At 45.9% G+C, this 25,091-nt stretch overlaps 1 protein-coding gene across 1 annotated transcript; it reads left to right on the top strand.

Annotated features, from left to right (window-relative positions):
* Positions 1-285: 285 nt before the first annotated feature.
* Positions 286-23,907, top strand: LOC126524979 (uncharacterized). The gene is made up of 10 exons (XM_072286855.1): positions 286-304; positions 603-648; positions 1,327-1,446; positions 3,944-4,060; positions 8,992-9,072; positions 9,159-9,239; positions 14,346-14,523; positions 16,425-16,592; positions 20,362-20,496; positions 23,160-23,907. Exons 1-10 carry the CDS (start codon positions 286-288, stop codon positions 23,316-23,318), a joined length of 1,104 nt encoding a protein of 367 aa, XP_072142956.1. The 3' UTR covers positions 23,319-23,907.
* The last annotated feature ends 1,184 nt before the right edge of the window (positions 23,908-25,091 follow it).

The raw sequence follows: 25,091 nt of genomic DNA, 5'->3' as shown, positions 1-25,091 counted from the left end.
ACTTGTGGAACAAGGCCAACAGACTGGGCGCATATATATAGGGAGTAGTAAACATGGAACATGGTAGTGCTTTAGAATAGTACGCTGTTGGGCTAGTTGGTATGGTAGTGGCTAGTTAGGTAGTGGCTAGTTGGCTAGTTGGTGGTAGATATAGATATAGTAGAATAAATCACGGTAGTGCTGTACTACGTGCCAGCCATTCGGCAAGACAGGCAATGTGGAACCTGTTCGCAAATAAAGCTTCGCCTTAAAAAGCAGAGGATCGGCGTGAGCGGACCATGCGGCATGGAAATCCTGGGCCAAGGTGGCCATGCGAAATGGCCCACATTCTTTCTCCGGTCAGCCAAGAAAAACGCGATTAGGCGGGCGGGAAATCTCAAGATGTGTGTCACCGTAATGCCCACATTTATTTATTCAATTATTTATTTATTTATTTATTTATTTATTTATTTATTTATTTATGCTGATAAATGATGCCCGTGCGCTGTAGCTTGTTTATGTCGCGGTCATTTTTGGCGCCGAATACGCTAGGAAGTGTACCTAAATCGTTGCTGCTTCAATCATTTCTGTACAACTTAACCTTCACCATTGTCTCATTTCAGAACTCACCGGATTAGAGCAGCAGACGTCGTCTCTGCGCGTGCGAGCGTAAGTCCTGGCTTTGCTAAAGAGTCGTCGGCAAACTCTCTAATTGCGATAACAATCGTACGGACACTGTAGGCGAGTTTCCGCCGTTGTCGTTGCCGTGATGCTCCGTGTCAAGTCTAAGTGCGCTAATGTCGCGGCAGCGCAATGTATTCTGTAGGTGCGAAGGAAAGCTTGCAAGGATAAGATTAGAAGGATGGTAGCTTGATGCGCTGGTGTCTTCTCACACACGCAGTAGGGGGGAGGGTTTGGAGAGAGAGGGGGGCAGGTTAGTGCGCGTTTCCTCTTCTCTTCTGCGGCGTCTGAGCACGGTCGCACGCGCCCTATCTCGGAGGTAATTTGCGGTGAGCTCGAAGGCTAGGTGGCCCGCTGTGTTCTCCCACGCCTATATAGATCGCATTGAAGCGAGAGGCAGCGCGAAGGAGAATTCGCTCGCTGCCGCTGCCGCTGTTCCTCTCGCCCGCAATCTGACTGCGAGTGCCCGCGTTCATCGAGTGTTCACGTTTGTCCGAGGGCGCTTGACACCATGCTTGTTAATTTAGCTAACAAGCGAACGTTTACCGTAGTTTGTGCGACTGATAAAACGACTGATCTTACTTCGTCGCAATCAGTGCCTCGTCATTTCGGGTGAAACTGCGACTTCTCCTTTTTTTGCGCTGATTCCCTTTTCGATTTGCACAGCCTGACATCGGCTGCGCGTCCAGCGTTCATTGCCGGCGCTGCCTACGCTGCCATCTTCGGGAACCTCGCCAGCTTCAGCACACTGCCGACGCGGGGCACCGTGCTCGTCACCCTCGGCTGGTAACAACATATAGTAACAATTCTAAGCAGTGCCGACGTGATGTTTCCAACTCGTTTCTTTTTTTTTCGTTGAATGAAGGTCCTAGTGCTCTAAATCAAAAAGAGAATGCTTGAATGCCTCAAAAAGCCTTGAATATTTTAACAAGGTCTTCGAGGAGTTTCCGTTGCGTTTGTGAGGACGTGTGATTCCGCGCCGTACTGTGTGACGTTACGACGCAGAAGGTGGTTACGTGGGAGCAGAACGTTGCCACGCGTTTTTCAACGGTCGCTCTGGCTCTCTCGGCGGCCTGCTATGCCACTGCTCGATATGAGGGCTGACTTCGCAGCATAGCAGACGATCAGGCGACACAGTAAAAACGAAACTAAAGCTCCCTGTAGAAACCAAACTGTTTATTTTCAGACGGTTTATTAACAGATTATTAGCTATTACATTAAATTATTTGGGACCTCCTGAGGCTTGTCAGTATTTTAATTTTTCGAGAATATAGAAGCCCCGAGCCTTCACTTAACGCCAAAGAAAAAGAGAGAGAGGTGTTGGAAATATTATCCCAGTTCACCGCTGATGGATAAGGGTGTGGTTGGGTAAAAATGTCATGAGACAACCGCGGTAGGCGCGGGGGAAGGGGGAGGCGCTCGATACCATCACTACATATAATAGCATTTCGACTGTGTCACACAACTGGATTCACGGAAAGATCATATAAAACTAGCACTGCTTTGTTATAACCTGTTCGGGTTATTCTCCCCCCCCCCCCAAAAAAAAAAAAAGAAAGATTAACGCTTTCATAATGTGATAACCAGGTCTCTAATACAGCCCCCCATCACTCTTGGTTGCGTTGTCAGTCCAGCGTAACGAAAGTTCAAACGCACATAAGGCGTTTATCTGTGCGAGACTTCGTCATGTGATGTCTTCGAGCTGTTCAAAAATATGTACAGGGAATCGTTCCAAATTTCCCGACAAGCACTTTTGACCATTTGTTCTTCACTGTTCATTCTTATTGGGTGTCGACGCTGCCATCGCATACGAAAACTGGCATAATTTTTTTAGCACTTTAGCGGATAATTTTTCATCTGCTTGTCACCAAAAGTGAATTTTAAAAAAAATGTGTCCGCAGTATGGTTGCGCATCAGTTGTTGAGTGATGTATACCAGCGCTCCACGCACTGAACGAGGCAGCCTGACATCCGACTACGCAAGGTCAAAATGTAAGCCTAATTTTTTTAAAAATTTTAAGTGACGGAAGCTCATCGTCGAGCCAAGGGAAACACTGACAGCGACATATTGAAAGGAATCAAAATGGCGGCGGAGTGACAACATAAACTCCAATGTATTAGCGAACTACTCAACAATGCTGACGAAGGATTTCGAGTTCTTGAAGATTATGCGTTAACTTGATATGAAACGACGCGTTTGCGAGGATGAGGTGCTATGTTTTCTCACCTGTTTTGTTGCGAGAAGTGTAGCTGTTTGTCGTTTTTTTTCCTTCGTTTCTTTTGTTCGTAACGTCCTTAATTTTTCGAAAACAAAACCTGTACGAGCAGAAAACCGCGAGAAGTCTCATTAGCATCACTTTCGAATGGAAGACAGACCGGGTCTTTCCGAAGTTACGTAAGTATAGCAAGTGAATCCCACAAGAGATAAGAAGGATATTCTCCGGCTTCACTTCGTGCATTCCGGCGGGCATAAAAAAGATGTTTACGGTGATAACCGATAAACTTGACTAGTAACTAAGAGGATCCAATAAATGCTATAGCATAATATACGGAATATGGGACTGCGTCACTGAAGTAGACCATTGCTCAATAAATATCTACCAAGTATGCACAGCTATAATTAAAACAGTTGCGAGGTAGCCATCCGCGAACCTCCGTAGACATACATAAGGTTTCATTAATTAAATTTCCCACGGAAATACTTTTTTTTTAACTATTAGCTAGCCAAAACACCATGAAAACCTTCGTAGTGATTCTGCGTGCTGAACATCTCCAAACCTAGGCATCTCAGAGGTTTTCTACTAACATAGGTGGGCGGCGCCTTGTGTGCGGTTCAATTCCGCTGTTGCGACGCGTGACTCATTCAAGTTGCATGATGTCACTTATTTTGGTTAATATTAACATTTTTCTTCTTTAAATATTTATAAGCTCTCTATTCCTAGTGCACACGTAATCCTACTGGTATACTGTCACATTCGCGAACCTTATAAACCACCGCCAAACTTTGTGCTAAATTGCCTCGCGTGAGTCGTGTGCCGTCTGAATCCATGAACCCAAGGTCGTTGCAACCAAGTAACCGATACACTGTTTCAGAGTTACAGCGCCTACACAGGCCGGGACCAAAAGAACGACGAAGGCAAGCGCTGATCTTTTGGTCCTTATGTACGCGCTGTAATTAAGTGATGCTTGAAACAATGGAATACCAACTAGCCCGTGCCCAAACCTTGCTTCTGTAACCGATGCACATTTATGATGGTTGGCCGTTCCCATGTTCGCTCACCCAGCAGCGACGACGACTGTCCGGTAAATTGGTGGAGGTGGCTGGCCGTGTCGTTGCCTGTGGCCGTGATCTGCTGCATCATTTCCTGGACCTTCATCTACTGCGCCAGCCTCGTCAGCTGGTGAGCAGCCCTTCATCGGTCTTTTTTTTTTTTCTAAATGCGTTGGCATTATGAGTGAAAAAGTGGAAAAGAAGTGTATGTGGATGAAAAATGTGGAAAGCCGGCCACGTGGTGTTACATATACGGGGCGTTTCTATTGCGTCGTTAATAGAATGTTTTAAAGATCGCCCGTGACATGTAGTACAATTATTCCTCGTTAGCTAAATTATGCCCTCAGAAACAGACATTATTCGCGCTAAAAAAATTAAAGCAAATTGTAGCATAATTAACATGCTTTTTTATTTAGCTTTTACAATAGTTATTTTCCGCCGCATACTGTAATTTACTAATTATAGCCGGTGACCTCTAAAAAAATCGTTTTCACTTGGGATGAATTCTGAGGATGGTACAAGTTTCGGACTACCGTATAGATTCGTGTAAGGGCCGCACCTCCAACTTGGCAGTCCGAATTAGGGACAAAAATTTCCAATGGGTAAGCAATCGCCGTCGGTGCTCCGATGCGGCACGCTGCATACACTTCCCCATGCTGCTTACCAGGTGGCTAGAGCCAGGGTGTGCAGCAGTCGCCGGCTGCGCCGGCACCATTTTCACTACTAGGTTTGGTCCGTGCAAGGACCGCACCTCGTGAAAATTGTGAAGAAAGAAGTGCGGTTCCTTGCACGGGTCTCTACGGCACGCGCTCCCAAAGCTTGTGACGAAATGCACCGGTGCTTCGGTAACTTTTGAGCGTCAATAGATAGAAAGGCGGTTCAATAAAACAAAAGAAAAGAAGGCAAATGAAACCGTGCGATCTTTACGTCAAGTTCGACTGCGCTTGTCTGAAAAGTGGTGCTATACTTTCTGAATTCGTTCCAAGCGAATGTGCCTTGTCAAAGCACTGGCTTCAATTCGTGTGTGGCAGTATATGCGCTAATCAGTTGAAAATTTAATTAGTGGACTTTAGTTAACCAGTAAATTGTGTAAATTAATTTATGGTCTAAGTAATATATACCTCTCCGAGTAAACCATCTCAATAAGTAGATTTGTGCTAAATGCCACAGGAGATGAAAAACAATCGGGTTAACGTTAAATAAAACATCAGGTACGTGTGTGTGTGTGCGTGTGCGTGTGCGTGTGCGTGTGCGTGTGTGTGTGTGTGTGTGTGCGTGCGCGTGTGCGTGTGCGTGTGCGTGTGAGTGTGAGTGTGCGTGCGTGTGCGTGTGTGTGTGTGTGTGTGTGTGCTTGTGCGTGTGTGTGTGTGTGTGTGTGTGTGTGTGTGTGTGTGTGTGTGTTTGTGTGTGTGTTTACATGTGTTACACACATGTAAAGCATGGAATCACAGGATCCGGGCACAGAAATAGGGCAAGGAATATAAGCACGGTAAGAAAAATATCAGGACTTTACTGACGTTTCGGCCGGGTCCGACCTTCATCTAGAGTGCGACTGCAAGCAGAGAGAGTTCAATTTATACATTTTATCAGTAAGAAGGGTAAGAAGCGAGCGAGAGGAAACAAAAACGTGAATACAAGCTTTACGAACTCGAGCGTGAAAAAAATGTAGTGGTGTCAAGAATACCAGTGTGGGCACTGGCCCATGTCAAAGTCAACGAAAACAACCGTGAATGCCAACTTGCGTGAAAAAAAAAACCTTGAAGGAAAGGAAAACGGGTAAGCAGTTTGTGAATTACTCACACGTCAACAAATGCACGCTCAGTCGTGTCCACAAGGAGAGATGGCAAATTTAGCTTTTGTAATGTACGGAGGGGTCACATGGGTTGCAGCTGCTGCGACCTTGACGATGGCCAATGCCCCCACTTGGTTAGAAGGCACCTGTAGTGTGACCTCCACTAACCCTTCAGCTGAACGAAGCTGTGTTCTATATATATAGAGCCTGGTTATGCCCACTGCAGGGCAAAGGCCTCTACCATACTTCTCCAACTACCCCGGTCATGTACTAATTGCGGCCATGTCGTCCCTGCAAACTTCTTATCTCATCCGCCCACCTAACTTTCTGCCGCCCCCTGCTACGCTTCCCTTCCCTTAGAATCCAGTTCGTAACCCTTAATGACCATCGGTTATCGTCCCTCCTCATTACATGTCCTGCCCATGCCCATTTCTTTTTCTTGATTTTAACTAAGATGTCATTAACTCGAGTTTGTTCCCTCACCCAATCTGCTCTTTTCTTATCCCTTAAAGTTATACCTATCATTCTTCTTTCCATGGCTCGTTGCATCGTCCTCAATTTAAGTAGAACCTTTTTCGTAATCCTCCAGGTTTCTTCCCCGTAAGTGAGTACTGGTAAGACACAGCTATTACACGCTTTTCTCTTGAGGGGATAATGGTAACCTGCTGTTCATGATCTGAGAATGCCTGCTAAACGCACCCCAGTCCATTCTTATTCTTCTGATTATTTCAGTCTCATGATCCGGATCTGCGGTCACTACCTGTCCTAAGAAGATGTATTCCCTTACCACTTCCAGTGCCTCGCTACATATCGTAAACTGTTGTTCTCTTCCGAGACTGTTAAACATTACTTTAGTTTTCTGCAGATTAACTTTCAGACCTACCCTTCTGCTTTGCCTCTCCAGGTCAGTGAGCATGCATTGCAATTGGTCCCCTGAGTTACTAGCAAGGCAATATCATCAGCGAATCGCAAGTTACTAAGGTATTCTCCATTAACTTTTATCCCTTATTCGTCCCAACCCAGGTATCTGAATACTTCCTGTAAACACGCTGTCAATAGCATTGGAGAGATCTTATCTCCCTGCCTGACGCCTTTCTTTATTTGGATTTTGTTGCTTTTTTTATGGAGGACTACAGTGGCTGTGGAATCGCTATAGATATCTTTCAGTATTTTTACATACGGCTCGTCTACACCCTGATTCCGTAATGCCTCCATGACTGCTGAGGTTTCGACTGAATCAAACGCTTTCTAGTAGTCAATGAAAGCTATATATAAGGGTTGGTTATATTCCGCACATTTCTCTATCACCTGATTGATAGTGTGAATAGGGTCTATTGTTGAGTAGCCTTTACGGAATCCTGCTGGTCCTTTGGTTGACAGAAGGCTAAGGTGTTCCTGATTCTGTTTGCGATTACCTTAGTAAATACTTTGTAGGCAACGGACATTAAGCTGATCCGTCTTATAATTTTTCAAGTCTTTGGCGTCCCGTTTATATTGTAACGGATACGAAAGGCGCGGACAAGAAGAGAGAAGACGAAGAGAACGAGGAGTTTGAGAGGCCGGGCTGCGCTACGATCACGCTACAATCATCCTCCATCTCCTGTAAACAAAACCATTTCTTCGCAACTCTTCGTATATATATATATATATATATATATATATATATATATATATATATATATATATATATATATATATATATATATATGTATGTGTATATATATATATGTGTATACGTATATATAATAGTGCAAATGAGGGTGGCCTGCTCCGGACCCGTCAGTTGCACTTCGTTCCTCGAAAAGGCAGGACGCGTGTGTCTAGTGAGCTGCTGAACAACACTTTGCCATACGGTCAACGCGGTTTAAATCATGAATTCGTTATTTCAAAGAGGTACAACGTAATGCTAACGCACTTCTCTCACATTTACCACTAAATTGCCACAGAATTTATTTTTATTTCTTTTGTAGTTTTGCTACTGAAACGTTAACTGTATTGTAAGGTGGTTGCGTGTGTACATCACGAGTTCAGCAAGGTAATAGCGATCAATCTTTTTTAGAAATAGCCGACCTAAGCTGAGGGCGCACGATCGGTCGGGCACGCAAAATAACGAAAAAAGAGCACAAAAGAAACCAAGCGGTCTCAGGATTTCCGGGTATGCCGACCAGCCATACACTATTACCAAATCTCCCTAGCGACGTGGAAGCCAGACTTGTACACGTTACAGAAAAAAAAGGTAACCAGTTACAATTACAGTTTACTTCGTTAAAATGTAATTCATTACAGTTCAAATCAAATCAAATGCAGTTTATTTTTCCATAAAGAAATGGAGGCAGGCCTGAACAAAAAGTGAAGACCAGTTCACTTGACGAAGGTTCAGGCCCCCATTTACATGACAGATAGCTGTGACGACCAGGGAAAAAGGAAATGCACGTAGTAATACAATTTAGTCGCAATTATTATACAATTGTGATACAAGCACAGGTATGAGTAACATAAAGGGATACAAAAGAGAAGGTAAAGCACATAACAATGTGAATGAGTGTAATTTGAGAGAACTATACAAAATATACACAATATAAGTACAAGGTGTCCCACAGCTGCATAACAATAAATGTGCGCAAAGCTTTTTTCATTTACATTTTCTATTGCAATCGCGTTCTCATGCAGATAATTCAGAAGAACAGGGAGAGTGTGTAACGCACTTAAACGGGCGTTCAAGAGAAGTGCCAAGCTTAATATACATATAGGCACAAGAGCCTTTTGTAGTACCAGAACAGTTGAGTACTCCTTGAACAAAAGCTTCGCAAGCCACAAACGAGGCGAACGGTGAGACAGCTGTGCTGGCACCATGCACCCTGAGATTTGCGTGCCTGCTTCTTCAGACGCCCCTCCTCGAGGCACTATTAATTACTGATCAAATTGAAAGCGTTGCATTACATATTCCAAGGTATTTAGCTAAGACTAACCCTAGCAAGGCGTGCTGCATTTTATCGCCAAGAAGTGTTCGCGAGCACGCAAAAATTGGTCTGCTGTCTGTTATACGTCACAATTACCTCATCGGCGTTGGTGTGTGGGCGAAACAACAGCAACAAGAAAAACTAAGGTCGCCCTGAACTTTTTCTCTAATGATCAAAACCATTTTGCGCCTATGAAATGGAAATAACAGTTACTTTTTATTTAAGAAAACTGACTTCGCGCTTCTGTTTTGATGCCCCCCCCCCCTCCCTCCTGACGATCACCAACCACCTTTCTGCTTTTCCCGCAAGCGATGACGAGATTGACGAGCAAACGCACGAAGACATGTCCAAGTGTGCCCGGGCCCGGCAGCTCAACATGAAGAAGCACACGTGCGTCGCTTTTTCTTTTCTTATTTATGCTCATTTGCACAGACCTAGACGGCGCAAACTGAATGCCCCCGAAATGACACTTGCAGCATGCGAGAGGCTCTCTTGTTCTACTGGCTCATCGGGATCCCGGTTGTCTCCAGCGCTTACGCCACTAGTCATCCCGGAGGGTTAGTAGCCACAGTGTAATATTACTCTGAAACAGTCAGTAATCATAACTAACTAACTAACTAACTAACTAACTAACTAACTAACTAACTAACTAACTAACTAACTAACTAACTAACTAACTAACTAACTAACTAACTAACTAACTAACTAACTAAATGAATAGATTAATTAATTATTTCATTAATTGTACAAAGAGCGCGCTGGCAAAGCCGACGAGGAATACGCAAAGTGATATTTAGAGCCCTATATAGAGCGCCATATACGCGTGTGCGTATTAGCGCATGTTTATATAGTTTCGCTTCACAAGAAGCTACTGTTCAACATAACTAGCGCTGTTGTTGACCTAGTTTGCACAGAGAGGTGTGTTTTGTGTCTCTTATAAATGTAGAAAAACAACCTTGCGCTTACCATCGCTTTGTTCTATATTGAATATTCTTGGAAAGGTCAGATTTTATGGTTCCGAACATTCAATGTAGCATTTGGGGGTCTATTTTCCTGGTCTTAAAGGAAAAAAAAACGCCATGTTGCCTTTATCAGCGTCTCTCAAGTGCACCTTCAAGATATTATTGAAATTTAATCTCAAAGTCCCTGCTTCGCCGTATATTGTAGACAACGGAAGCGACATAACCGTCATATTTTTTGTAAACATCTCACACTGCGAGAGGCGCAGGCGAAAGCAAATTTAAAGCTTTTTTTTTTTTTTTCACTATAAGTTTTATTGTTGGCCTACCCGGGAAGTAGCAATGCCAAGTTCCATACATTTAACGTTGCGGGCAGCAAAGTGCATGTGTTTCAGGGCATTAGACTTTGATGTGAGTGTCTAAAGTCTAACCCGATTAGCTAATTACCCTTCCTCGTTGTTTCAAGAGGTACATTTCCTCAGCTACTTGTTAGGTATTCTAATTTAATGTCGAACCTTGATTGCGCTGCTTCTTTTAATAAGGCCTCTGCCTCGCAATTGGTTCATGAGCCACTGTTGAGCCCCCGGTTCCGCGAATACAACTGACCTCGTTCGGTGCTCGCGGATGCCCCCATGAACTCGAGTGGACGTAGTTAGCCCTTTCAGTCACGGCGTACACATTTGCGTACTCGACCTATTTTTTTTTTTTTTCATTGCAGCGGTGCAAGACCCAGAAAAATGAGGCTTAGGTTAAGCTAAACATGCTCCTTCACTAAGATACCTCCAATTTACCTCCGAGCGAAATGTAGCGCTACAGAGGACTGCTTTGTTGAAACTGGTTCGAAACCCTTGCGGTGTGTCCAACCAAAAGGTTTTCGGGTTCAGGCCTCTGCATATTTTCCTACTTGGTTCAGGTTCAGCTGCGGAGCAAAAACCATAACGGTTCGAACCGGTTCACACGAGTTTATAGCACCTCCGAATTAGGGAGAACGAAACTTTTTTTTTTGGCGGGGAAACAAAGTTTTTCAGCCTCTCCCGCAAATTTAGTTCACTTAAAGATAGCGTTTTTAACGGTCGCGTGACCCGGACCAATATTTATCTGGTGTCTAGTATCGCGCAAGGAATTCAATGCGCTGTTGTACGATGCATATGGGCGCAGGCACACTGTGATTTGTTTTCGAAAGCCCCCGTGTCCAACGCGTTGAAAACGCATTCAATTTCATTGAGTTGCACGTTTAAACTGCTTTATACAGCTGCGTGCGCCTCGGCCGGATGAGGGACCAGTGAGGGTGTGATTAATTAAGATCTAGCAACTGCACAGACCTGGGCGACGGGCGCTGGCCTTACAATGGATGTTCTGTTCTTTGCAGCTTGCAAACGCGTTCTAACGGCAGATCCATGCAAGTTTATTTCAGAGGGCCGAAAATACGACGTAGTCAGTCACGTTCTTGCAGTGAAGCTATATCAGTGCGACTATATATAGAAGCTCTAAAAACCTTTTTTTTTTTAATGTGGTTTTACATGCCATGCAAAACCACAATCCGATCATGAGGCACGCCGTAGTGTGGGACTCCGGATTAATTTTGACCACCTGGGCTTCTTTAACGCGCACCTAAATTTAAGTAGCGTGTTTTTTTGCATTTCGTACCCATCGAAATGCGGCTGCCGTGGCCGCGGCTTTTGATCTCGCGACCTCTCTCGTAGCAGCGCTACAGCATATAGTCAATAAACATAAACAGCCACGGCGGGCGTTAAAAATGGTATATGCCTGCTTTAACAATTTAAAAGAAATACTAGATCGCTCACAAAGATATTATTTTGAGTAAATGTGGAATTGTTAATCTCTTGGCTAATCACGGGTTAAATAAATACTGCCAACTTTCGTTTTTGGCTTGCATAGAGGCATTATATGAAACGTTTTCAAAGTTACCTCGCTTTCATGTGAGGGCGAAAGACGTTAGAAATTTTTTAAGAAAATGAGTGCCAGATGTTATGGATGACGTGTACCGAACGCTTGAAGTGTCAATGTTAATTTTGTGCTTTGAAAATTATTACTCTGTACTCGTTATCTCGCAATTGTCATATGCTCTATATACGAGGCATATGTATAGTTTTTTTCTGCTATTCCCGGTGAACTATATGCGGCAGAGGTTGTTGCTGATATTTCGTTGGATTATGGTGCCGGTTGCGGGTTACGTACAATAAATGTTTCATCTGTCTACCTTAATTACAGTTTTTTGCAGAAAATGAACTTACTAGAGCATTCTAGTGTCAGTCTGCTAACACCTGCCACGTTTCCTAGAGTGCCAAAAGCATTGAATATGACACAGAGTTCAAATTTGGTGGATATGGCGAGAACTTTGGGTGTAAGTTGTGGCCGAATTTAACGATACATTTGCTTAATTATCAGCGTTATAAAACTTACTCAACCCTCGTTTTTTCTTTTCTCGGTATTTTCGAGCGTTATATATACTAGGCTTTTAGTCGGTTCATTCAGTGTCCTCGGCGAAGTAAACGCGCCACCTTGTTTATATTTGGTGAAACTGAATTGCGAACACTGTGGTTAAGGTGCAAGCAAATTTGAAAGTGTGTGTGGGTTTATTGCAACCGTTCAAATGCGTACGTATTCATTTGCGGCGTATACAGTGTTATGAGTGTTTTACGAGCGGCGCAAGATTTCTTTCCCGCTGCGCTGGCATAACGAAAGAAACAGAAATGCCACCGAGATAAGTCAACGTTATCAAAAATGTGGCAACCTCTTTATGCAAATGAGTATGTGCAGTTCGTTGTGTGTGCAGCACACGTGTGCAGCGTTCGCAAAAGATATAAGCGAGCGTTGGCAGCTGTCATGCGGCCGGGATGAGAAATGTTTTCGAATGCCCCGAGCGAACTGTACTATTTAAGTTAATATTTTGTGGCGATGAGAAGCGTCCTAAGTGTAAGATGAAGCTGAACTTTACATTACTTGATTGATTAGTAGCGGCGTGAAATATCAATGAACCCTCGTTCCTTTGTCTGTACTTTCATATGTTCGTATAGTACGTCCCGAAAGAGCTCTACGTCCCACCAAGCTTATTTTTGATGAAAGAAAGCGGGAAGTTCTGGTTAATATGTAAAGTTCAAAGGCGGTGTGTTAATTGCTTCCTTTGCAATAAATCATGTATGCAAGCACTCAGCTCCGTTATATATGTGTGTTTATGAATGAAGCAAAATTTAGCCCGCTGTTTTCAGAGAATACCAAATGCCGCCAACATAAAATGCGTCAAAGGGGGGAGAGGAGGAGGGGGAGGCGGACGTCATGATAAATGTACATGTGAAGTTGAGCGTGTGTGGATCAAAGGAAACTGAAAAATTCGTTTCGCAAAGGCTCATAAGCGTTGTATGAAATCCCGAGAGATCTCTATATCACGCTGAGCTTAACCGTGATGAAAATTTAGGACACTTTGGATGTGAAGTGCGCTGAAACCTTTAATGTTTATGGCCTAACTAAGAGTGCAGCAAATAATTACCGAACCTTCTTCATTTTCCCTATTTTCATGCATTATACGAGGTTCGTGGTAGGCTTAATTTTTCGGTGTTTTCGGTGAAGTACATGAGCCACTCCGTTCATATTTGCTAAGCACAAAGGGTAGGTTATGGGTGATATAGGCAAAGTTCAAAGTTATTGTGGTTATTGCAGTCTTTGCAATCAATTACGTATGCAAGCGCGCCGGAGAATTTTTTACGAACGGCGTAAAATTGAGCTGTGAGCGCCACCGATATCATATTTAATGAACACATGGTGAAGAAATTAATGGTGAAAAAATTAATGGCATTTTTGTTAGCGAAATAAAATTCATGTGGATCGCACACGTCTTTGTAAAAAAATGTTCTTAACGAGTGCTCGAAAGTGCTGTATGCGGGCAATGTTTCAAACGACGAGCAATATTCGAGCAACATTTCAACCCTTACCGCCGTACTTAAGAAGGCAACTTAAGTTGAAGCCCATGCTTGACTTGATCTCAGTGACGCCTGCGTGAACGTGCTGAAGACGCTCATTGCGTTTCCTCCGGCGCGCCCACGACAGCCGTCATTTAAATCGAGCGTAGCATGGGCTTCAACTTAAGTTTCCGTGTTTCTGTCCCACCATGTCACTGGCGTACCCGTACGTTCTCCACTCTCTAGTGATCACCATACTAAAGGTGCATTTGCCATTACCCGTGTCATTCCCCCCCCCCCCCCCGCTTTTTTTTAATAACTGGAAATAAACCATTGCACTCGTTTTACGATATCCCAGAAAAAAAAATGTTGGAACTCCTCCCTGAGGAATTGTCATATATCTTCTTGCAAGTTGTTTTTATTTATGGATTGCCTTCCGCCATTTTTCGCTCACGGCCGACGCCGACGACACCGGCTTTTCTGCGACACGAGCTCCTTAACGCTGTCGCGTTAAAAAATGTTGGAACTCCCCACTGAGGAATTGTCATATATCGGGTAGCATTCTTTGTAATCCTTATTTATGAAGCCTGGGCTGCACACCCTTGAAAACCAAGACTGCCACATTTTAAGGGATGAGCAACTGCAAGGAATACCACGCACACTATGACGATCTCCCCAGTAAGCTAATTTTTTTTACTATCAATCTCGTGCTTGGCAAATGAAGGAAATGTTGCTGCAGTGCTTCTCTTCTCGCATATAGAGCCCGCCAACTCCTTCGCGCGCGCAGGTACGCGGAAGGGCCCTTTCTGGGTCTCACGCTGTTGGTGCTGAGCGTCGCTCCCGGCTCGACGTGGCGCCGGTGCTGGTCGCTTCGCCTGCTGTGCTGGCGCAACCTGTGCTCTCGCATGCCCTGGAACGTGATCCTCACGCTGGGCTCCGTCATGGCGCTCGCCAAGACCGTCGAGGTACGCGAAGCTCGTGACGTAGGCGCTTCATTGGCAGAGGAAGCCAGAACACGGCCCCACGACCAGCGATAATGTCTAGACCAGGGAAGGCCAAATACAAGTACTACATACTATACGCTTCGTACACACAGCTACAGCACGATCAATGAAGTCTCACTCCGCACTTTTTCGCGGTACGGTTCTTTTTGATTTGCGAGACTTTCCAGACGGAATATGTTTAGTGACGTTATCTATTTATATGCCCGGGGGGCCCCGAGTGGGGCATTACATAGGAAGGGGGTGGGGGCGGGAGAGATTCGCAAAACAACGAAAATATCATGCAGCGCTACAAAGCAATTCAGAAGAGTGTGCATGCCCAAAGGGGAGAAAAGGAAAGCAAAAATAGGCACAGTTGGGGAACACCAACACAAAATAGAACGAACGTCGGTTGAGGAAATGAACAACGTATAATATACACATCATATAAATATAACATCGACTATGACGCTGCAAAGAGCGTAACAGGAAATGGCACAGCATATGCATCACTCCAGCGTAACTAAATTTCAAAAATGCCGGATACTTATTTCGGCGCAAGGACGAAAAAGAATGTTCTGAGTTAGTTCGACAATGGTTGCAGGCCATTCCATCGTTATATTGACAATGCCAGTGGCGAGTTTTTGATACTTCGATCACAGCTAGAACCTGCGGACTTAAGGATGCGTCGAATCTCGTTTTACGTGCGCACCTTTGTGTTCCCAGTGTGCGGCGCGCAATGTTGTGGCCGCTAGCGCATGCAAGCAGTGCACCGTGGGTTGGCTGTGGCCGCTGGTCGCAGAAACGCACCTAACGCGTTCGTCAGGCGGCACCGTATACGTGGTGGATAAGTTCAGGTCTGTTACGCCTCTCACGCAATAATTACGTCATATTTTGTGACATAAATGCATGGGACTGAACGCTACGCCAGGTTACATGACGCGTAGTTGTGCATTTATTTCGTACGAGCCACACTACCTTTTTTTTTTCATCCTCAATGTGAGCATTGAGAGCCGTCACTCAAACATTCACAGCTGTGGGTAATATGTACCGGAAGAGTACATGAAAAATCCGCAGTGGATTTTGCCATAGTTTCCATAGCCGCCGGGAAATTGGGGAATTTCAAATCGTAATGCTGTTATCTGACTTTCAAGTGCATGTCTGCTGAGAAGCGCTGATCTGGTTACCCAAAGTGAAAGTGGAACAAAGGAAAAGAGATTCCCGAAAGCAAGCACAATATCCCACATATGTGTGTTCTCGAATTTTCCCATGTTGTCAAATTTGCTGTCTGGTCAGCTCTGATTGGCCGCATAAGCCTGCTTCGCGGCCTGTCCGATTGGCTCAAAATGCTGTCGTTACAGAATTTGAACCTATGGCGGAAATTTACCATCTGCAAAATGGCACCCCTAGACTCTCCAGCCGGGGTAGCCGGCCACTAGCCAAGAGAAATTCTGAGAAGAGCCGCATGCGAGACTCGCGAGCCGTGGTTTGCGGACCTTAATGGAACGCTGCTTGCTCCAACTATAACTGTCGGGGCTGCATGTGCAATAACCCCACAGGACAGCGCACCTATACACCAGTGCTAGGGTGCCTAACCACCCTACCAGTGCCCGTGCCGGGTCATGTGCCCGGTTTCGTACGAGCAAAGGAAAATGTCACCGAACAAGAAAAAAAAAACAAGAAAGGAAATATGGCTGCCGGAGCAGGATAAATCCTGCAACGCACACTAGAGTGGCAATAACAGAGTACACAAAAGTGCAACTGAATGTTGAAGAGTAGGTCTCGGTTCGTCTTTGAACAGAAAGTGGTAGTGCTGAAGCCATTTCTACGCGAATGCACTTTTTTTTTCGTTGCTTCTTTCTTCTTTTTTTTTTTGCGAGCTGCAGGAATACCGGCTGGTCGAGGCGGGTCTGGCGAAGCTGGACGATCAGTTCTGGACGCAGCGGTCCACCAAGGCCAGCCAGTTCATCCTGGTGAGCGTGGCAGCCGTTCTCTCCGAACTTGTGGTCGGTGACTCGCTCGCAAGATCCATGGCGGCCACGGTGGTCAGAGTGGTGAGTGGTGCGCGTCCGGAAAGTCCGCTCCCGACGCGCGTTCGACTCTGACGTGTTCTCAGGTGAAAAAAAAAAAAAAACGGAAGGCGCAACACCCCCCGATTCATCCGAAGACGCGTCAAAAAATGGCCTTTCTTTGCCGCTTCCTTCAACTTTCCCGCTGCTGTTCTGCTGCTTCTGTGGCTGCTACTGTCGCGCACACCACGTCAGGGGGGGAGGGGGGTGGTTAAGAGCATGTATATAGATGAGAGGTGTGAGTCAGAGAGGAACGGCAACAGGAGAAACTCGTTTTAACCCTACCGTGTCGAATGCGCATAATACCCTCCGGAGCTCCCTGGTGGTCCCCACATTAGCCGCTTGACAGCTGTAATTATCCGAGACTCCCCTAAGAAGCATTGCAGAAACTGCAGTGCTTCCCTTTCTACTAAAGTGCGAGGCCAGAGGGGACACACACTGTAGAGAGGAGAAGAGGACAAGAAGGAAAGGGAGAGAGAAGAGGCAATTACCATACAAGAGAGAGAGGGTGGGGACTTGAGAAGGCAAGGAAACCCCCCTGCTATACGACAGTGGTTGTGGGGACACAGGAGATAAGCTTAATTTCAAGGTACGGTACAGTACGTTGCTGCTATTTCTGAATAAATGCCATGCAAATATGTCAAGCGGACAACTTACGCAGGGCGTGCAGAAGCACAGCCGCATTAATTAAAGCGCACCGCAGGGTCCAGGAGACACTACGGAAGTGGTCGACCGTCTAATCAACACTTCTGTGTCCGCCGCGTTACCTTTACGGCTATGGCATTGCTAGAGGTCGCGGATTTGATCCCAATCGCGGCAGCCGCATTTCGACGGGGGCGAAATAGAAAACGCACGTGCACTTAGATTTCGGACACGTTCAAGAACATCACGGTGTCAAAATTAATCCGGAGTCCGCCACTACGGCCTGCATCTTAATTCGAGTGTGGTTTTGGCACGTATAGCCCCATAATCCAATTCAAATGTAGTACTTCTGCCAAAATGCGATGTGCCATGGGAGGCAATGACAACGCTCAACCCTCTCAAAGGTTATAAAATATGGCGCACAACAACGTCTCAGGCAAACACCTTTCCCTGTGTGTTCTGTGTACTACGCAGACAAACAGCAGTGGTGCACGCAAAGCAACCTTTAACATCAACTCGCCACTCTCGTGCTAGCCTAAACGTTGAAGAAATTAAGCTTTAGCCATCAACATCACCGCTAATTATCGCCAATCAAAGCATCCAGCCCGGAAAGCTTCGCTTACATCGATTCCCACAGTGCGTGGGATCTGCATAATTTTTTAAAGCGAAACTTTCTTTTCTCTTCAATCGACTTTCTCATTGCTGCCGCGGCTGCTGCTGCAGGTTCTGCTGCTGTTTGGCACACCGCGTCGGGCGGTGGTTTAGAGTGTCTATGCATGGCAGGAGTACGGAAGAGAGGAAAGTTGAAACTCGCTTGGACCTTTGTACCGCGTCGAATGTGCGCAATGCCCTCTGTAGCTCCCGGAGCGTCGCTACATTAGCCTCTTGGCAGCTGTAATTGTCAGTGGCGCAGAATTGCAGAAATTTCAGCGCTTACTTTTCGGCTAACGTGCAAGGCCAGAGGAAAGCTAGACGGTGGAGAGAAGAGGGGAGATAGAATGGATACAACCTAAAACCCTTGTACAAGCGCTTCTCTAGAACCGACGCAGCCGCGAAACGAGTGAATAAACCTTGCCACTCTTCGCTTGCAGGCAAGGAAACGCTACTACTTTAGATACGAGAGCATTTGCGGGCAGATGAAATAAATTTAAATTTAAGGTACGGCGCGTTTTTGCTACTTTTAAAAAATAAACACCATGCAAATTGGTCAAGCGGGCAACTTACTCCAGGCGTGCAGAAGCAGAGCTGCATTAAAGCGCACCGTATAGTCTAGGCGGCACTACGGAAGCGGTCACATGCCAAAGCAACACTTCTGTGCCTGCCGCGGCAGCTTTGCGGCTACATTCTAAAAAAAATTTGCACCCTTTGGGGTGTATATCTGCCACACAACAATAATCGTCGTCTGCCTTGATGCGTTTCCTTTTTTGAAACGCCGCGCCCGCTACTTTCCTGTCGGGAATGCTATGTCATGCTGATAACGCGCACACCGTTCGTTACTGGAAAGTACCGGGCTCGCAGCTTTAAATAAAGGAAACGCATCAAGGCAGATGACGATTATCGTTGTGTGTCAGATATACACCTCAAAGGGTGCAAACTTTTTTTTAGATTATATGGCATGGCTCGAGATCGCGGGTTTGATCCGACCGCGGCAGCCGCATGTACTTAGATTTTGGTGCACGTTGAAGAACTCCAGGTAGTCCAAATTATTCCGGAGTCCCCCTACCACAGCAAGCTTCATAATCAGATCGTGGATTTGGCATTTAAAACCCCATAATTGATGGACAAGAACATAATCCCATCTATGCTTAAGGCAACGCGAGAGGAAACATAAGCGAAGAATGTGGAACTGAGCATCAGGCATTAAAAGAGGAAATTAGGGGCGCTATAATTTAAAGCTATTCCAAACATTTCTATTCCAGTTCTGCAATCAGCCCTCCGCGATTCGCCAAAAACTTTTTTGGACCACCTCCCCTTCACCTGTCTGTCACGCGACGTCACGAAAACCACGACAGCTCCCCGTGTGATATGACGTGTACACACTGATTATGCATGATTTGACCGAACAAAAAGTATTTATTTCTGATTCGACGCCTTTTCGCCATTATCTCTAGACTATTGGTCAAAATTTTTCAGGCTGCACCCACTTCACCTGCCCTTCACGCGACGTCGCAAAACCGCAAGACTTCACTGCGGCAAAGACTTCACTGTGCAAGACTTCACTGCGTCACTGTGTACGCGTTAAAGATGCATTAATATGATGAACAAAAGTGAATTTTCTTCCGCATAGCCGCAGACTGCCCCGTTCCGACAGGAATAAAAGATGGCTACCGCCGATCGCTCAGGCGCTGGCTACTCGTACCTGCCGGAGAGTATGAGTATATTTGCTTATAGTAAAACTTTTTGCGTGGCCGTGTAACGTTTTCGAGTACTGCCAAATCTTCTTTGCTGAGGCTCTGTTTTAGCGTTATTCTTAAGCTTCCGTGGCATGCCACCGCGACTTGCGACCAGCCACCTCAAGCTAAGTAAGAGAAAGCGGACCACTCGCAGACGCCGGCACCACCCTCCTCATCCGGTTATCGATTTTCATTGCAGTGGCTCGGCCCCGTCGAATCCCTCTCCACTTGAGCGTGCTCCTCGCCTCTTATCAGCCAATTAAATAGGACAAGCCGCTCAGTGTAGGCAATGTTGTTAGTTTTTCAAGCAAACAAAAGTGACCTCCTGTGAACGAGGGAGCGTTTGATTGGTCTGTTCAGACAGCCCTGCGGGTCACCGCCCGATGCTTGCGTCGGCGGTTACGCAAATTTGACGTCAGAAGATTGGAATAAAAACATATTGGAATAATTTTACGTTATAGGGCCCCTGTCTTGTTGTTGTTTTCAGTGAACTCAAGCTAAAGTCGGTAAGTTTATTTTTAGCTGTCCCTATCGACTGGGTCAAGTCAGCGCTTGGGACATTTGCTCATAAATCAGGACTGCCCAGCGGCTACTACAAAATGAAATTCAGTGCGCAGCTGTAAATTTTGAACAGCTAAAATAAGTGCTTGATTTTGCTGCGTACAAAACCACACTCGGGGACTGTAGAATGGTGTCTCTGTTGGCATGGTAACCTGCAGGCGGTGGTGACGGAGACCCCAGTGTCCTTCTACGTGGTACCGGTGAGCCTGGCGGCCTCCATTAATGTGATGCTGCCAGTATCACTGCCGCTGCTGATCATGCGCGAATACCTGCAGACCAAGTGTGCGCAGATGGTGAGCGTGAAGGCTAGCTAACGTTTCTTTCTATGCTTCAACAATGATAGGCTACATGGCTGCAACCACCGATGTCACCAACTTAAAGGTATATCGGAGTGTATCGCTGACATTACGCGTGCCAGAGTGCGAAGGAGAGAGCTTCTCACTTATATAAGCAGGTGCAGTTCATATCTGACATACACGGCACAGGAAATTATATATCGAGTAACAATGTCCTTGAATCTTAATCGGCATAGTCTTTAAGGTTTCCTCATTTTTAAAAACTGGGGTATGTTGGTCTGCCACTTGCTCGGCTTAATGAAAGTCACTCATCAACAGGAGAGTAAACACAAAGCTACAAAGGGATCGCATTCCGGTTTCTTGAAAAAGAAACGTTGCAGTGGAAGCAAACAAAAGCAAAAGGATATTTTCACCCTTGAACGGCAACGAACGCTGGAACAAAACAAGAAAAGACGTAGGATGTGTTGTCATAAAGCCGCCGTGGTTAGATACTGTACTGACGTCACAGCGACCGTCATGTTGAAGACCTACAAACGAGGCAGAAAGCTGAGCTCATTTCTGGCTTACTTTAAGGCCCCTCACCAGGCCACACAGCGAATTTTGGTTATACGCTGGAAGTTGTTACGTGTCCTCTGGGGAGCGTTATTCCGCAAAAGCTTTTAAATCGGTTCATTAATAGTAGGGATAGAAATATTTCAGTGCCGCGAACCCATGATTTCAGGAGGCGAGCGCCACCACCAAGTGATACGCTCTCCCCACTTGCCCCGTCTAGCCTCCGCAAGCGAAATTACTTCCCTGCGTTCTCCATACCGGAACTAGAGTAACGTGTGTCGCATACGTCACGGGCCCCGGCTTCATTTGTTTTTCTCTTCGCTTTCTTGAGACGCGGCGCACTTCAGCTGTCGACGTCGCGTGCGAGCTGCTGCGATTGTCTCGTTTCGCGCAGTGCATGATTTTGCGCGCTGTGCACGAGGACACCTGACTAGCAGTGTAAGTCTGTGCTACACGAATTACTGAGGCAGACACAAGCGGATCACAGAGCACGATCGCGCGCTGGAACACGGTAGAAAATGACGGTTTCGATGTCTGCGCGCTCGACCGCACGACGTGGAAACGAGAAGACGAAACAGAAGTGCATCTCTCTTGCTGCGGTGCGAAGGAAAACAAAACAAAACAAAAACGCGCAGTGATTCGGTATGGTGTTTTATTATTTCTCTAAACTTTAATTTGTCTGTGGTGCCTTGAATAATTCTCGAGGTCACGGGTCACTACCAGCGACGTCACAGCACAAACACGTGTACGTAGGCGCACTAGCACGTGAACGTCTCCCTCCGGCTTGGAGCCCGGTGGCCGCGAGCGGAAGGGCGAACGGCGTTCGGTTTGAAATTTCAGATCTTCCCGCGGCGCGTAGCAAAGCAATATTTAGGAGGTACGATTGTTGGCGCGCATTGTACGCTCTGCGCTTGCCAGCTCAAAATGGCTAGACCTGGTGAGGGGCCTTAAAGAGCCCCTCACCAGTCCCTGCCCGGAGTTTTGTTTTTGCTGTGGTAGTTCTAAAGCACCGTCAAAGGAGCGTTCAAAGGCAAGTTATTGTTTTTTAATTTTTCTTTTCATACACCTTTATTTCATTTTCCTTGATCTTTAGCTACATTGAAACACAGCATTTCATTTCGCCTGTGCTTTCTGTGGCTTCAATGGGATGTTTGCTATGGTTGTAAGTAATAAGTAACCGAGCTCCTCGGTTCCCTTTAGAGGCAAACTGCAACGGAATTTCGAAGCCCGCAAAAGTGCTGAGTTTAAGATAGTTGTATATAGAAAGGAACCTCCGTGCAAATTTTGACATCTTGTATACGAGCGCAAGAAAGGGCATTATTGATACCGAAACTAAAAAAAAAAAAAATACACCGCCATTACCGCTCACCGGAAGTGACGGGTGACCTACAGCACGTGGCTTCTCGGCGTGACCTCCGATATAATGGCGGCTATCACGGCGGCCCTCGGCGCGTTGGAATATCTCTGAGGCGGCGGGCGAGAAGTTTAGCTCACAGCGACAACTACAGGGTGCATCAGTCGGCTGCCTAGGTGCTGTTTAGGGGCATATATGACATATGACATATATACTGCTCATTTATAACAAGTTTAGCCGAAGTAAAATTTCGTTGCAGTTGACCTTTGATGTTCTCACTCATTAAATTGGGATACGCGAGCATTCTCGCGTTCCGCGCACCCCACATGAAATGCGGAAGCAAGCTGTCGAGGCCGCGACGTCATGCTCATTGGTTGAATGCTATGACCACTTAGCCTTCGCGAGACGTGTGGCACATTTCCTGTGGCGCTATTGGCTAGGGGGGCGTGGGGAGTGCGGCATCTGTGAAGTCACGTCCGCAGGCGCTGGGAAGGGCCGTTTTAAAACTGGCGTGGAGCGTTTTTTATTCTTATTATTATTTTCACCTGCTTTCCGGGTTTGTACACGGTATGTTATTCGCCAGGAGGTGTTTCTATAACCTCCTCGCTTATACGTCGGTATGATATATCCTGAAGTTGGCCACCAGGTGATCTGCTGGGCGTCGCGAAAGTTCTTTGTGCAACTGTACCATGCATGGCTACCCGGGACCTTTAATTTCGCGCCAAAGAAGACGCCACTGTTCTCCCTCCCGCAGGTGGCCTATGGCGTGTTCCTCAAGTGCGCCGCCGTGGTAGTCATATTCATCTCGATGAACACGGTCGGCCTTATCCTCTTCCAAGGCGATCCGCCGGCGAGAACACCAGCCATGTTTGCACTGCACAACGCCAGCGACGTTGAGGCGACAACTATGTGACGCCGTGCTTAGCGTTATTTGTGAAACGCAAACCTTCGAAGCTCGTTCGTTCTATTTTTCATCGTACGTCGTTGAGTGTCCAGTGTTTCTTTCCTTAGAGGACCTGTCGCGCCTGAAAGGTGTCGAGCGTGCGCGAAATTTTTGTGTATTTGTTCAATCCGCCACGCCACCTTTCTTTCTTTATTTTTTTTCTTTTTTCGCTTTTTGATGTAACTTCGTTACTGTCCGCTTGTGAGCTGATTGCTGCCAGCTAGTGACAGTAATCCAATGTTCAAAGAGCACGTCTGCAACCACAGAATATGGTTCTAACTATCTCTCTTTAATTTGTTGCTGCACATTACAGTGCATGTTTAACAGTGCATGTTCTTGCTGAACGGTTTGCCGCGTGCACTGCGAATTGCGCAAGATGACAAGCATCGCCATACTGTAATCGGCTTCAGTTACAGAATAACTCAAACCAATTTCTTCCTTCATTTTTTCTTCGATCTCGTGACTACTTTAGCCTTGCTATAACGCCTGACGCACAGAATGTCGTCACGGTGTGTTTCTTATTTTTCTATAGACCTCCTATGTTTATTGCGTGTGTGCTCGTTCTAGTTCTAGTAAGATTCTAGTAACTAACCGAGAACTGACCCATGAGGACTCTAGTATACTACTTGTCTCTATATGCATGCGCTGTGTGGTTCGAGAGCCATGTCTATGGCGTTGTGGTGCATGGGTGACATGCGCGCGAGCATTGCACATTTGCCTAAACAATCTGGTGGCCGGTGAGCAACAGTTGGTGTGCACAGAATTTCTCCAACTGACCATTTGAGACATTAAAAAGAAAGTGTGGTTCATAAAGTGCCGCTTTGCAAGTGTTCTTTTTCGTTTTCTTTTAACTCTATCCGATGTCGTTGTGCTAAAAAAAAGATCCCTCTTTTGGGTCTTGCATCCGAGACTTCTTGAGCTGAATTCGCAAAGCCCTGCCATCGGCCGCCCGCCTACACGAATCACAGCATCAGACGCCGGGGTAGGTAACTACTGCCTGTGACCGACCATCGTCGCTCACGGCCTCCTTATCGGGCCGATCTCTATCTCGACGTGGCAGGTGCCCGTACTTCGAACCGTGCCCTCCGAAATCGCACGCTCTGCGCGAACGCGATGCCGACTAAAGCCATGTTCGAACTTAGGCTCACATACTGCAACAATATCACGCGCTCTTTACGCTTCTAAAAGGAGCGCCGAAGATCAGTGGCGCAGCCAGAAATTCCGTTCGGGAGGGGGCTCACGTTGCAGTTCAGCCTCCTTTAGACAATTTGTCGTATGATCAAGTACGTGAATAATAACTGCATTTCCATTGCCAAAGATGCTGCAAACGAATTCTTGAACGCCACGCACTGTCAAAACAAGCAAAATATGTATTTTTTCATAAAAGAATGTACTCGAATGTATCAAAAATTGTGCCAAAAATAACTGATATCAATGCTTCCATGTTTTTGCCTATTCCATGTTTTTGCCAGTACGAAACCAGCAAAGAAGTGCATGCCACTGATATGAAAAATGTAAATGCCATGAAATGAACAAGTTGAGGACAAATATGTTAGTGAAACTGTCATTCAAGAACCTTGTTTACATTCTTGTACATATGCAACGGCCAGTGAAAAATCTCAACGACACTGTGATTTGTTCCAATGTATTACGCAGGAACAGCTGTCGCCGGTCATGTATCGTGAGTAATTGCGCCGAAATTATAGTCGCAACAGAGAGCACGCACAAAAAGCAGGAGTTCTT

This window comes from Dermacentor andersoni, chromosome 3 (genome assembly GCF_023375885.2).
Source record: "Dermacentor andersoni chromosome 3, qqDerAnde1_hic_scaffold, whole genome shotgun sequence".
Classification (NCBI taxonomy): Eukaryota; Metazoa; Arthropoda; class Arachnida; order Ixodida; family Ixodidae; genus Dermacentor; species Dermacentor andersoni.
The sequence above is the reverse complement of the archived record's forward strand: the minus strand, read 5'-3'. Positions and strand labels throughout refer to the sequence as shown.